The sequence below is a fragment of the Lissotriton vulgaris genome, unplaced genomic scaffold (assembly GCF_964263255.1).
Source record: "Lissotriton vulgaris unplaced genomic scaffold, aLisVul1.2 SCAFFOLD_1121, whole genome shotgun sequence".
NCBI classification, from domain to species: Eukaryota; Metazoa; Chordata; class Amphibia; order Caudata; family Salamandridae; genus Lissotriton; species Lissotriton vulgaris.
Genome location: NW_028252719.1, coordinates 431295 through 446603, shown reverse-complemented (window position 1 = coordinate 446603; position 15309 = coordinate 431295). Strand labels below are relative to the sequence as shown.

At 49.0% G+C, this 15309-nt stretch overlaps 1 protein-coding gene across 1 annotated transcript in view; it reads left to right on the top strand.

Annotated features, from left to right (window-relative positions):
- LOC147662063 (scavenger receptor cysteine-rich domain-containing protein DMBT1-like) overlaps nucleotides 1-15309 on the top strand; it is a 121098-nt gene that overhangs the window by 26248 nt on the left and 79541 nt on the right. Inside the window, exon 4 of the mRNA XM_086951138.1 lies at nucleotides 3358-3399. Within this exon, the coding sequence (XP_086807264.1) occupies nucleotides 3358-3399 (42 nt within the window). The remainder of the gene's footprint in view (nucleotides 1-3357; nucleotides 3400-15309) is intronic.

Genomic DNA, 15309 nt, shown 5'->3' with positions numbered 1-15309 from the left:
TTCCATGATAAAACCAAAGGGCCTCATTTATGAGAAATGACGTATCGCTGCATGAAAGCAGCGATGCGTCACTTTTCAGTGCGCACTCTTTGCGACATACCTGATGCATCATATTTACTGTATGACGCATCATGTCGCAAGGAGTTACAGATACGTCAGTATTTCTGACGTATCTGTATGGAGCAAAAGTGACGCATTGCTGGAGTGTGTCACAAAAGTGACGCAACCCCAGCAATGTGTCCTTTCACATGGGGCAAGCCCCATGTAAAAGAGCTTACGTCAGTCTTACACCTGCTGTGAGGCAGGCGTAAGATTTTGGCGCATTTCAGTCGTAGAAGTGACGCAGTGAAATCTGGTAGATTTCACTGCGTCACTTCTATGACCCTTTCTTGTGTGGGAACATCCCCCCTGCATACATCATACCTGGCGCAGGTATAATGTAGCGCAGGGGTTTACAAAGTGACGCATCGACCTAGATGCGTCACTTTGGAAATGTGGCGCAACAAGGCGCATTTTTTACACTGCTGGTGCGACACAAAAAGGGACGCACCAGTCGTGCAAAAGTGACGCAAGGGCTCATAAATGAACCCCTTAAACTGTATGTTGTGTTTATCGATTTGAGTGCAGTGTTTGATATTTTCTCCAAGAAGAGCCTGTGGAAAATGCTAATAGAAATGGGAGCCCCTGCAATCTGAATAATCTGATTGTTAGGCTACATGGAAATAACTATGCTCGGGTGTGATGGGGAAACCAGGGGGAACTGACCAACCAAATCCCAACCCAACACGGAGTGCACCACGGTTGTGTCCTTGCACCTATCTTACTTACCCTGTATATAAATGCTGTGGACAAGGAACACACAAATTGCAATAATGACTCCCCTGTCCTGAATGTAACAAAGATTCTGATACTGCTCTTCGCAGATGATTTGTTACTCATCCCAAAGACTCTTATAGGTCTTCCGAATGTCATAAATACATTTCTGGGTTTCTTTGTTCCCTGGGGCTTAGAAATAAATGCAACAAAACCAAACGCATGCTACTAAGAAGGGCAGAAGAAGAAATAGTATTGTTAAAGTTGCTAATGAACTCCTAGAAAGAGTTTTCTGTTTAGACCCTTTGGGTTGTGTAGCTGTCAGATAAGCTTTGCTGGGAACCCTAACTCAGCAAAAGCTCTTTGAAACAAAGATCTAAAGCCATACTGCGACTACACGAGCAGACCCAGTCTCGATCTATAACCCTGACTCTGGGGGGCAGATTTATGAGGTTGTTGCGCCTCTTTGCGCCGCAATTGCGTCACTTTATTTGACGCAACTGCGGCGCAAACAATGTGCCCTATTTACAACGTGATGCATCTAGGAGATGCGTCACGTTGTAAAGCACTGCGCCATAAGGAGGCGTTCCTGCGCAGAGGGGGGGGGGGGGGCGTTCCTGCGCAGGAACGCCTCCTGAAAGTGGCTGAGTGAAATCTATGAGATTTCACTCAGTCACTTTCAGGGCAATGCTGCGTCAAAAGCCTGCGCCTGCTTGAAGCAGGCGTAGGTCTTGACGCAGCATTGTGCAGATGGTGTACCCCCGAGCCTTGCTGGAGCTGCGTCGCGCTTGCGACGCAACTCCAGCAATGCGCCACATTTCCGGCACTGATGCGTCACGCATCTGTGCCGTTTTTGCACCATGGGTGGCGGAGCTGTGGCGCACTGTGGCGCACGTTAACTGGCGCATCCCTGGGGATGCGCCAGTTAACATGAATCTGCCCCCAAGTGTGTTGCAGACATGGCACAGCTAAAACCCCCGATGTATTGTATATGTATATGGTGCAACACTGGATTACTGGAGTATCCATTGTGGGACAATCATGGGGAAATTAAAAAACCTGAGGCTACAGTTCTAAAAACAAGATATTGGGCATTTATGTATGATCAGTATTCCACGAGGGTAACTTCACGAATCACGACCAGTCAGTTTCTTGGGTTCAATTCAAGCCCAAAGTTTGAATTTTTTGTAGATATGATTAAATCACCTTTGGCAAAAAGTGTGTATGTGTGATTTCACCTAGGCAGTCTACCTTTAAAAGCCTTCTCCAAGAAATAGGCAAAAGACAGCGACTCGGATAATTGCCCTGCCTGTGGGTTGGCCCCTGAGATAGAGGAACATTTTTTGTTCTTCTGCTCTGAATACTGAGACCCCCGCAGGAAGGCTATATGCCCAGTATGCTTGAACCAAAGGATTACTCCCTACTTGATCACACATAGAACTTTAGATATTGATACCTCTGGACCAATAGTCTACTTTTTTAGTCTATGTTTATCAAATGTTTGGTTCAAGCATGCAAAGATTGCACTTTAGCTAGGAAGAAGAACATATGTTTTATTATACTAACTGTTATGCTGGGTCTGGTGGCTTAGTAGACTGTGTTCGTCTTATGATCACAGTTCAAATTCCGGAGGGTCCACTCAGCCTTTCATCCTTCTGAGGAAGGAGCTGAGATAGATGAACTATTACTTTTAGGGAACGTTTTGTGAAGATTCCTCAAATAGCTACTGCCACTGTGTAATACATATACACCCCTTCTGCAAAAATGTTTATATAACAACAGAACAATACTACTTAATAATGTTCAGATCACAGCAATAATATCCAAAGATGCGCGCATGTACATACAAGGTAAAAAGGGGTGACAGCACATAGTTATTGATTTGCAACAAGATATAAAAGAAGCTGAGAGGAACAAAGCAATAAATCTAATGAAGGATTTCCTCACAGCTCAGCCCGCTCTACGTCTTCGGTCCTAATTACAAGCTGGCGGCCAAAAGTGCGCCTCTGTGAAAACAGGAGTGTGCTCATGGATCGGATTTCCAAGCTTTGTGGTAATTATCACAACCGTCACTTTCTCCCCACAATAGATTTCATTAAGTCAAACCTCCCAAATTTTATTGGGAAAAAAGCCTCGGAAAAGCCAAAACATGCAATATCTAGTTTTGTACCTGGTTATTTAGCATGTAATGCCTTTTTAAGTAAATAACATGTAAAAAAAAAGAAAGCATTCATCACACCTGGGAAATACCTCAACTAAAGGTAATGAATGAATGAATGTCTGCCAATGCTGGGATCTGTTTCTGACTTTCCGGAACCTCCTGTCCTGCAAACACTTCCTCGCTTTTTGCACCTTCTGATATTGCTTGAACCTGAGAGTACTGTGTCCGCACTCCCCCTTCTCTTGTATAGCACTCCAGTGTTTTATAGTTATGCTTGTGCTATGCAAGAACCATAAATACTGTCAGAAACTGGTCCCCTAAAAAATAATGAAAGGGTATAAGCACAACTTCTATGTTCTTATCTATTGTCCTCTCTTTTATAGCTCAAAGGACCACTGCAAGTTCCAGAAACACCATTGCACCAGGTATGCCCCTTGTCGTAATTATCATGTGTGAATGAACGAAAGAGCAGAGCCTCGTATGCATGCCAAATAAAACTACATTTCTAGATGTAGGGCTATAATTCATAAAATGGGGCAGTAGGAACAAATTAGGGTGGTTGCTGTCAAATAGGAGCTCCACCAAAGGCGACAGCCTGGAGTTAAATGGGACAACAAGAGAGCCTTCGCAGTAACCATAAACTGCTGGAAGGTTGGTAGGGGCACAACAACATCAAGTTATGGTAGTTTCTGGCAGTAATTGAAGAATGCTATGTTGTTAGTGACTATTAGTACGGCTGGCATGCCTTAAACCTCCAACTGAATGAGAGTTTTGGAATTTGATTACATTCTTATTGTAAATTAGGAAGGCCCATGATTGAAATTAAAGAGAAAAGAGAAAAATTCCTGTCCTTCACTGGAAACGTATACAAGACTCAGACATATTTAACAAGTTCCATGACCATTGATGCCACTACCTTAACCCAGTGCAGCTAAGATCCCTCCCTCACCATTACATGCCCATTATAAACACATGCTTACTATGCTGATTACTTTGTGCTATTACTGATGCCTGATATTTCAAAATGGAATGTAGGCTCTTCTGTATCTGTGGAGCACAACTGATGTGTCCTTAAAGTGGAACATGAAAGGGTGATGTCAGTCAATGGAGGTGGGATGGTGCGATGCTAGAGCATGTGTTAGCATGTTTGGGATATAGGGGGTTGGTTAGTGGTTTTGAATTCCGAAGATGAATGGTGCTGTCTGTGTATTCCCCGGGTTGTTTGAATTCTAATTCTAACTGTACTTTCAATGTATTAAAGTGTATCTACATCTTCCATCTGTGGAACTATTCTACACTGCTCCATTTAGTGACATTTTAAAACCCTGTTGTGTTTTGATGTACTTCAGTAGTACTTTATGAGAAATGCTTGCATTGAGCAAACATTCTTCAGATTGAGCCTTGCCAAACTTCCGGTATCATGGATTATTGTAAATATCCTACCAAACATCTCAATAATGCTTCTCCTGTTGAGAGGAAAGTGCCAGAGCACTGTTGATCTCTCCACGTCCAACAAAACCATGAAATGCTCATGTGGTCACTTCACTACTCAGCAGCCAGTTGTCCCCCTCCAGCTGGAAGTGCCCCGCCAGCTGCAGGTTCCCCTCCAGCTGGACGTCCCACCCCACAAGCCGGTTGGCTACAGAGATTAAATTACATTGACAACCATTAGTAGCTGTCTCTTTCAACGTACTGAGTGTCAGCAGGTACACATAAAAATGCCACCTGTAGGCTGTCCAGTAACGCCATTCGCACATTTTTTCGCTGTTGCCAGGGTCCCTTTTTGCCACTATGTTCTTTAAACTTTCCCAAATCTCAACTTTTTAAATCTAGTACAATTTTGAAATAAAGTCATACAGAGACACAAGACACTTGTTTCTACAAGATCCGAAAAGCAACATTACCCTACCTCTGTCCTCATTGTCATAGCTGTTAATGTGAGGCCCGGCTCCTGAGAGGGAAAGGCTTCCCAAGTTTTCTTTTATTTATAATTTTAAACCCAATGGGATACAAGCCCCTCACCCATTGAACTTCCTTCCTTCCCTTCCTTCATGTTATTTGGCAAACCCAACATGACATGATAGGCGGACTGGTGGCCCCCCAGAGCTTGGTTCAGATCCTGCACCAAAGTAGGTGGTGAAAAATCTTGGAGATGAAAAAAGACCAATCACAGTCCTTGAAAGATCAAGGAAATGCCACACGCAGCACTTGTTATGCCACTAAAAGAGCTTTCCTTTGGCCTCTGGGCACTTCCAGAAAAACCCTCATCTAGGCTGTCATAACCAACCGCCTGCTCTATGGGAATGCTTTACTGGTAGCAGTAATGCCACCCTGCTGACCAAGCTGCAAGTAATGTAGAACACAGTGGCACATCTGATTTTTTTTTTGGTAAATATTTTTTATGATTTTCAACACACACAAACCCCCCATTTATACGACACATTATCGATGGGGGCACATCCCTTGGTACATTTGCATGAATATTCCTTTTCTTCTGTTGAGCTTGTGTTCTATCATAATCACTATCGCATTAGCCTTCCCAACCTCCCCAACTTCTGTCAATGACTTCACTATTACACGCGTTCTAGAACATCATGCTACATTGCAGTGTCCAAGCTTGGCGCCCCCTTATTAATCTGCATCTCCCTCACTCTCCCCCCTTGCCCTATCCACCTGTGTGCTTCAATTAATCTAAACAAGGATTATCAATCACCACCATTGGACAAGGTGCGCAGTTCTTCTACTGTATTAGCGCTGCGCTCAGACTCATGCCATTCCTGATCCCGCTTCCATAACTCAACAGCCAACCTGAGCCTCGTTAAAAGCTGTGTGCTCAGGTAGTCTCATGAGGGGCTTCCTTGGAGTCAGTGTCCGGCTCAGACTACGTCAGCGATACTACCAAGGCTTCCCATGCCTGTGCAGGTTCCATCGCTTTTTCGTTGTTCGCTCTTCTAGCCTGCTGGAGCCGAACCATACTCTCACTGGCCGCCTAGGTCGTGAACTCCGTCCTCCACTGCTCTATGCTAGGTCCCCACTTGGATTTCCACTGTCTTGTTAGTTCCCTTTTAGCTAGTAGCAACCCCAAGTCAATAAATTTGCCTGTGACCTTTGTTCGCGCTGTATGCGGAAACCAGTGCAGTATCTTCCCAATATGTTCCGAGCTGCGGGCAACTCCACAGCATATGTTGGAAGTCTGCCGCATTTGATTGGCACCGGGGGGCAACAGGCTGTATCCACCTTAAAGTATATATCTCTCTGCTCTGGGGTTAAATACGCCCTGTGTATGATATAGAAATGAATACGTTGGAATCTAGCATTCCGCATGCTTTTCCACGCCATTTCCACTATTTTAGCCTAAGTCGTTTCGGAAATATCCTTGCCCAGGTCTGCCTCCCACTTTCCTCGCAACTGACTCAGTGGTTGCAGTCCCTCCTCCACCATTCTCCTATACAGGCATGTCACTGCCTTTACCGTCCCTGCTGCCAACACAACATATTGACATGTCGGGGACATCTGTGGTTCCGATAGCCCTTTCCCCCAGTGTTTCTGAATCGCCGGCACTAGGGCGGCATGCAGCAAGAAGTCACCCCTGAGCAAACCATACCTGTCTTGCAGTGCCTGAAAAGGCACTGGTTGACTGGTTGGGGACGTACAGGTCCCCAACCATTTGCAGCCCCAACTCCTCCCACTCTGCCAGTGGACCAGTCTCCCGGTGCGGGAGAGCTGTGCACATGCCCAGAGGTATCTCCGGTGCGTACGGGCGATTGACGCCACACCTGCGCCTGCTTCTATTTCAGCACGCTCTCAGCGCTTTCTCCTCATGCATCAATGAATCCACTCGCATCCGCTGGCCAAAAACAACAAAGGACAGAACATGTCATGGGAACCATCGGTCCACTGTGCCATATGGGCCCCGAAACTCCCGAGCTACCACCTGCGTAAGACATTGCAACTGGGCTGCCAAATAATACAATTCAAAGTCCGGGACCGCCCATCCTCCCTCTGCTTGCGGTCTCATCATTGTGTTCAGAGCCACCCGCCGCCTGCCGCCTGCCGCCTGCCGCCTGCCGCTCCCCCACAGAAATCCCCCCACCATGGACCGAAGCGTCCTGAACACCGAGCCAGAGATCCAGATCGGTAGCGTCCTAAAATAATACAACATTATAGGCAGTGCTACCATATTCAGAAGTGCTAGTCATCCTGCCACCGAAAGTGGCAGTGTACTCCAAAATGCCATGCTCCCTTTGATCCCTCGCACCGCTCTGTTCACATTACCCTCCAAAAGGTCCGCCTGCCCATGATAGATGTTAGTTCCCAGGTAAGGCAGGCAGCAGGGCTCCCATCTTATTCCGTCCCTGCTAGCTGGGCTCCCCATCGCCCGATGTACCGGGAACAGACAAGTCTTCTCCCAGTTCACTCTCAAGACCTCCCCAAACTCCCGTAACAGTGTCGTCGCTCCCACTAATACCTCGCCAGAGGCGGCGAAAAACATCAGCAGATCATCTGCATAAAGTGATATGTAGTGCATGTCCCTGTGTATCTCCAGCCCGACATAATGCTTCCCCGATCTAGCCTGCACCCCCAGTGGTTCCATCGCCAGTGCGAACAGCAGAGGAGAGAGCAAACAACCCTGTTGCGTTCCCTGCTCCACTGAACAGGATGACTTCACCGTTGCTACCGTCCTCACTCGAGCCGTCGCTGATAGTATTTGAGTCCATCCCACAAACGCCTCCCCCAGGCCCATCTTGCGCATGACCTGGTAAAGAAACGGCCATTCCAGACTATCAAAAGCCTTCTTAATGTCTACCGATAGAAACAGAGTAGTTGAGGGCAGACTGTGCTGTTCCTCCAGAATTCGAAGCAGCTGCCTCACATTAACAGACGTGTTTCGCTTAGGTATAAAACCCGATTGATCCCAATGTACTAGCTGTGACATATATGGGAGTAGTTGGGATGCTAGGATCCTGCTCAGAATTTTGTAGACTGTTGTCAACATTGAGAGTGGACGATATGCCTTCATGTCTGTAGGTTCCCTTCCTGGTTTCAAGAGGGGGTGATAATAGCCTCCCTAGTGGTCACAGGCAACTTCCCCACCCTACGTGCCTCCCTATATATCACTTGTAAGCACGGGGCCAACAATCCACGTACCTGGAATAAAATTCTATGGGGAGACCGTCGACCCCCGGGCGTCTTGTTACTGGCCATATGCTTAATCGTGCTCCTGATCTCTCTCACCGTGATCTCGCTTCCCAGCAGGTCTTCCTGCTCTTTACACAAGCTCGGCAGGGCCACCATGTCTAGATACTCCCCTATGCCGTCCACCCTGTGTCAATTGGCTATTGTAAAGCCCAGTATAATACTATTTATCTCCAATTGAGTGTTCACCATGTCCCCTGTGGGGGCTGTCAATCCCAGTATCGGTGCCTCCCTGGGAGTCGGGTTAGCCAGCCACGCCAGCAAGGCACTCAATTTTATGTGTGCATCCTTGCCCTGTAAGTCTTATAGTCAAAGGAACACAATCTTTCCATCTGTACTGCCACTGCCTCTCTAGTCTCCAAGACCTCATTCTGCGCCCCTGGATCCCCAGATCCGGCTCTCTTCGCTTCACGTAGCCTGCGTCCAAGCACCTTTGCCAACTCCATACATTCATACCTCAAAATTTGGGGGCAGATCCTTTACAAATCCTTGTCATAAATGGCCCCATAACACTGGATTTTATAAACTGTCTGATCAGCACTATTTTTTTATTTTTTATTTTTTTAAACATAATTTTTATTATTTTGTTGCCAACTTCCAATGCAGTACTAGTACGTGTCATAACAATCTTGTATATCGGCAGTCCCCAGTGTACTCAGTAAGAAACAGAATCATTTATACTGTTAAGTCTATTGCTTTGTCTGCAGCTGTCTCGATGTTCCGGTCCTGGCGCAGTTTGTTAGCGGGTGCTGTGCTAGTATCCATTCTCAACTGCCCCCAACCCCAAACCCAGCCCCGACTCGGTCACTCCCAACCACCTCGCTGCTTCCCTCCCCACTCCCCCAGGCGTTTCATAGTAGAGCATTCGCCGCTGCCCTGAGGGGCCAAAATCATGAGTGTTCTATGCAACTGGATCAATGAAAGCGCTGAGGTATTAAGCGTCCTACATGTGGGGCGAGTGCAGCACTTCGCCGATAATCCATAGCGTAACCCTACCGACTGCTGTGTTGTGCTATGTCGTGTATGCCTCAGGGCTTTCTACTCGGACATCATCATCTGCATCTTCAGGGACTGTAAGTTCCATACCTAGCCTCTCCCAGGCTCTCGCCCTCTCCAACGCCTTCTCATTTCCCGTTCTACGTGCAATTTATAACCGGACAGTGCCCTCACACTCAGCCCACTTTCGGAATTCCGCCTTCCACTTATCTACACTAGGGCCCTTTTTCGCTTGCCAATGGGAGGTTATAGTTCTTTTGGCCAATAGGAATCCCAAATCTATGAATTTGCTAGTGATTTTGTTCTTTGAGGTGTGGGGAAACCAATGTAGGATACAATGTGCCATGGAGGGTTGTAGGTCTCTCTCAGTTACAGCCATCAACAGGGCCGTCACCTCCCTCCAAAGGAGGTCAAGAGATGGACAGTCCCACAACATGTGTTGAAAATCCGCTTAAGCCATAGCGCACCTCGGACAGGACGCCGACTGGGTCAAGAAATATTTATGCAAGCGGGCTGGTGTTAAGTATGCTCTATGTAGGATGTGAAAGTGCACTAACTGAAATCGCGCATTTCTTGTGCTTTTCCAGGCCCTCTACTATCCCACTCCATGCTGCATCTGGGATGTCCTTCCCTATGTCCCGTTCCCATTTAAGCTTCCGGGCTGTCAGACATGTCACCGCCTTTATGGTGCCCGCCGCCACCTCAACATATTGGCACCCCATGGAAGTGGGTGGCTCTGTAAGGCCCGTTTTCCAGTGTTTTCTAATAGCTGTCGTGAGGGCAGTGTATTGCAGAAAGTCGCCACCTGGCAGGTTATATTGGGCTCGTAGATCGTCAAAAGGTATCAGGACTCCGTCCTCGTATAGGTCCCCTATTGTCAGTAATCCCTGCCGTTCCCAGGTCTCCAATTTCTGCCAGGTGCCCCCATGCGGTAGGGCCCTGCACATCTTCAGCGGTATATCAGGGGTGTAAGGGGTCCTTATAGTCAGTCTCCACAGGTACCTATTCCAGCATTTCCGGGCTATGGCAAATTCCAGGGTAAGGTGTGTGGTCCCGAGCGGGACCCATAGTACTATGCGGGCTAGGACAAACAGGGGACCCGACATCTCTCTGGGTCCACCTTCTTCCCTAGTGACCCTCGCCACCCATTGTGTATGCCATTGGAGCTGGGCTGCTAGATAATACATTTCATAATCCAGGACCGCTAGTCCTCCCTCCGCCCAGGGTCTCATGAGTGTATCTAGGGCTACTCTGTGTCTGCCCTTATCCCACAGAAAAGAGATGACCATCGCCCTGAGCCATTTAAAATAGGCTGTCGGAACCCAGATCGACAGGGCCCTGTAGAAGTACAGTAGATGCAGATGGGTCACCATTTTAAGAAGCGCCACACGTCCCGCCACTGATAACGGCAAGGTTCCCCAGAATTCGAAGTTAGCCCTGGCCCCCCTAATCGCCTTCCCAATGTTCCCCTCAAGAATATCTGCCTGCTCGTGATAAATAAGTGTGCCTAAGTAGGGCAAACATCTTTCCTCCCATCTCACCCCTTCAGTGGTCTGGGGGCCTAGCCTGCTCTTGCGCACCGGGAAGAGACACGATTTTGCTCAATTGACTTTTAAGCCAGCCACTCTACTCAGTGCCCGCATCAGGGACTTCGCCCCAGCAATGCTTCGCCTGTGTCCGCTAGAAACATCAACAGGTAATCCGCAAATAGTGTGAAATGGTGGATCTGCCCATATACATTGAGACCCCGGTACGCCCGCCCCAAACGACCGTGCGCCGCCAGGGGCTCTATTGCAATAGCAAATAATAATGGGGAGAGGGGACACCCTTGTCACGTGCCCCTCCCCACCCTGCATGCCTCCAAGATCACCCCTCCCGTCGTGACCCTGGCGGTCGAGTCTGCATATATTAGGGCCGGCCACCTCACAAAATCAGGGCCAAGGCTAATTTGCCGCATCACATGGAATAGGTACTCCCATTCTAAGCTGTGGAAGGCTTTCTCTATGTCAATAGCAAATATAGCGGCGGAGTCCACATTGTAGGAATCCGCTTCCAAGATATGTAGGAGCCTTCATACATTAAGCACTGAGTTGTGAGCTGGGATGAATCCAGATTGGTCGGCATGGATGAGGGTAGGCATGTGGGGAAGCAATCGAGTGGCCAGTATCCTGCTCAGGATTTTGTAATCAATGTTGAGCATGGATAGCGGTCGATATGCTGTTCTGTCCCACGGTTGTTTGCTTGATTTTAATAAGGGAATAATGATCACCTCCCTAGTGGAATCCGGCAATCTGCCTATCCTTCTAGCCTCGTTATATAGGCATGTGAGGTGGGGGCAAGCAGATCAATGTAAGTGAGATAAAATTCCACTGGGAAGCCATCTGAGCCCAGAGTTTTATTACGGGCCATACTTTTGATGGCTACTCACACCTCCCACACGTCAATGTTCCATCCGAACAATTTCGCCTCCTCCTCGTCCAACCTCGGCAGGACAATGCCCTCTGTGAATTCCTGTAGTTCGTCCTCAGAAGGGGCTACCCGGCTGCGATAAAGCTGTGTGTAGTAATAAAAAAACAGATCATTTATCCCCTGCTGATCAAAGCGGGCAATCCCCTTCTGATCCCACAACTCCAGTATGACTGAGCCGCGACGAGCCGGATTGGCCAACCATGCTAGAAATGCCCCCGACTTATCCCGCTCCGAATGCGCCTGTGTGACATATTGTTTATAATCAAAGCAATGCAGGTGCTCTACATTGGCTGCCACTGCTTCTCTGGCTTCTAACAGTTCACCATGCTTGGTCGGATTTTCAGGGCATCCCCTCTCCAGGGTACGCAAGCGCTCGTCATCCCTTTGGATGTCTTGCAGGAGGACTTTTCTGGTCCCAGCCACAGCAGAAATGCATCTCCCCCTAATGACCGTCTTACAGGCGTCCCACTCCACGGTCACTCCCCCAGCCGTTCCCTCATTAAACTGGAAGTATCCTGTAATAGCTGTTGCAATGGTGGTGCGGAAAACCTGATCATCAATCGCTTCCGGGCGCAATCTCCGGGTGGGTATTTTGGGGTGCGCTCACGACCATCCCAACTGTACTAACACCGGATTAAGGTCAGAAATCGTCCTAGTGAGATATTCACTACTGCGGATCTCCCCATGAAAGTCCGGGGAGCACAAGAAGGCCTCGAGGCGAACATGCAATTCATGTAGGGCAGAGAAAAAGGAGTAATCTCTGGTCAATGGGTGTTGGGCCCGCCAGGTTTCAACTAATTCCCATTTCTGTTGCCAGTTGCTACGCACTTCTGCTAGCTTATGCACTGGCGCATTCGGGAGAGGGGGTGAGAGCGATCTAAGGTGACATCCGCAATACAATTAAAATCACCCCCTATGGTCCTGTGAGGGCAGTCGCTAGTTTGAGCGATAGTAGGGAGAAGAAGGCAGGCTGGTCTGCATTAGGCGCATATACACACCCCAGAGTAAGGTCCCTACCATCTAACTTCCCCTGTACTACCACATATCTGCCCTCCAGGTCGATCAATTGTGTTGTGCATTGGAATGGAACCCCAGCCCTTACCCAAATCAGGACCCCCTCATGTATGCAGAGTATGCAGTGTAATAAACCTGACCCCTCCAGCGGCGCTGTAGCACTTTCCCCTCTTTCGCCAGGAGGTGGGTTTTTTGAAGGAATGCAATTTGTATGCCCCTACGGATCAGATATAAATGTATCTTGTGGCGCCTAACCATAGTGTGCATGCCCCGTACGTTCCATGTGAGACATGGGTAATCTAATATGGGTCCCATTGAATGTAGTGACATTGAAAATGTTCAGCAACTCCCACCCCGTGACACGCCTGGGTTCCCTAAAAAAGAAACAACAAGTAAAACATCCCCAACACCCCCTCCCCAGGAAAGACACCCAACGAGGCAACCCCATCCAAACTATGGAAATGTTCATACAAAGATCTATCAAGAGAAGGCGGCTCTGGGCTCTACCACAATGTCCCCAGAACCCCCCCCCCCGGCCCCCCATTCGAGCTAATACATCCATTTGGGACCCCCATAGACCTTGCGGAGTGTCCTCGCAGCCCGCCACCACATGGCAAATGAGTCTCGAGGTCCAACAGTCAGAGCAGACACCTTACCAACCTCTTCAGGCTGCCCCATCACCCAAGCATCCCATCCGCCATTTGTGGAGTAACAACTGGAAGATCTGCGTCCGAGAGCCCCTGGGCACTACTCAAACTTGGGCCCTCCACTCCATTCTTCACGTGCTCCGAGTTGCTGCTGGCTGGACTAATAGCTCCCTGGCTGAAGGACGCCATTGCTTAAACTGCCCTGTCTCACTCCTGACGCCAATCCTTGGGAGATACAGGTCTCTGTGTCGGCGGTGCATTAGGCGGCCGTCTTCGAGGCGAGGCTGCCTGTGGCGAGCGTGCACCGGTTCCTCCCTGGGCTTCCAACCAGTCCCAAGCGGCCTGCGGTGTGAGAAAAAAGTGTGTGTCCTCCTCTGCAGTCACTCGTAGCCGAGCGGGGAACAGCATGGAATAAGGGAGGTGAAGTTGGTGCAGCTTCCGTTTAACAGCCAGGAAGGAGGTTTTCTGGTGCTGTACCTCCCTAGATTAGTCTGGTAATATCATTACTTTGCTGTTCCCAATCCGTTAATTCTATTGCTCCAGGGATCTCTGCAGTATGAAATCGCGGTCTCGGTAGTGTAGCAGTCTCACCATCATTGGTCGGAGCGGAGCCCCAGGTTTAGGCGGGCGAGCTGGGATCTTGTGAGCCCACTCCAGCGCATAAAGCGGGGAGAGGCCCTCCCAGCGCCACCTCCGCTTTCAACCATGCCTCCAAGAACTGTACCGCATCTGCTTCTTCCTCTCGCTCTGGGACTCCTACTATGCGGAGGTTGTTGCGCCTTGAGCGCCCTTCACTGTCCTCCGCCCTCACCTCCAACACTTTAACCCTTTGCACCACCTCATTCAGTGACTTTTGCAAGGTGGTAACCGTATCAGGAATGTCTTTCGTGGTGGTTTTGTTGGTCACCACCCTCTCTTTGAGTTTCCGGTGGTTGTCCTTTAACAGGGTAAGATCCGAGCCAATGGCATCCATCCTCTTCTCCCGCCCCTCCCTCAAGGCTATTATGGTCTGCATGATTTCTCCCAAGGAAGGGTCTGCGGGTTGTTTGGGTGCCACACCCCCAGTGGTAGTACAAAAGGGGGTGGTAATGGACAGAGCATCTGAACCAATCAAACACTCACACCCAGTCAAAAGATCTGGGTTTAATCCATCACCGTTCTTTAGCCCACTCTGCCACCCCAGTTCAGACATGGCTATATGCAAATCAGTCTGACCCTGTGCCTCATGGGAACAGTCCAGCCCGAACTGCCAAGCCATGCCTTCCCTGGGCCGGAAACAAGCTTCAGAGGACCGGTTTCTGGCATTCCAGCCTTCTTCAGCCCAGCTTGCTTGAATCCAGTGGCAAAGTGAGCAAGGGACTCACGTCTGAGCATACCCTCCCACACTTATGGCGGCCAAAAGCGGTACAAAAGGGGGTGGTAATGGACGGAGCATCTGAACCAATCAAACACTCACACCCAGTTAAAAGATTTGGGTTTAATCCATCACCGTTCTTTAGCACACTCTGCCACCCCAGTTCAGACATGGCTATATGCAAATCAGTCTGACCCTGTGCCTCATGGGAACAGTCCAGCCGGAACTGCCAAGCCTTGCCTTCCCTGGACCGGAAACAAGCTTCCGAGGACCGGTTTCTGGCATTGCGGCCGTCTTCAGCCCGGCTTGCTTGAATCCAGTGGCAAAGTGAGCAAGGGACTCACGTCTGAGCATACCCTGCCACCCTTATGGCGGCCAAAAGCGGTACAAAAGGGGGTGGTAATGGACGGAGCATCTGAACCAATCAAACACTCACACCCAGTCAAAAGATCTGGGTTTAATCCATCACCGTTCTTTATCCCACTCTGCCACCCCAGTTCAGACATGGCTATATGCAAATCAGTCTGACCCTTTGCCTCATGGGAACAGTCCAGCCCGAACTGCCAAGCCATGCCTTCCCTGGACCGGAAACAATCTTCTGAGGACCGGTTTCTGGCATTCCAGCCGTCTTCAGCCCGGCTTGTTTGAATCCAGTGGCA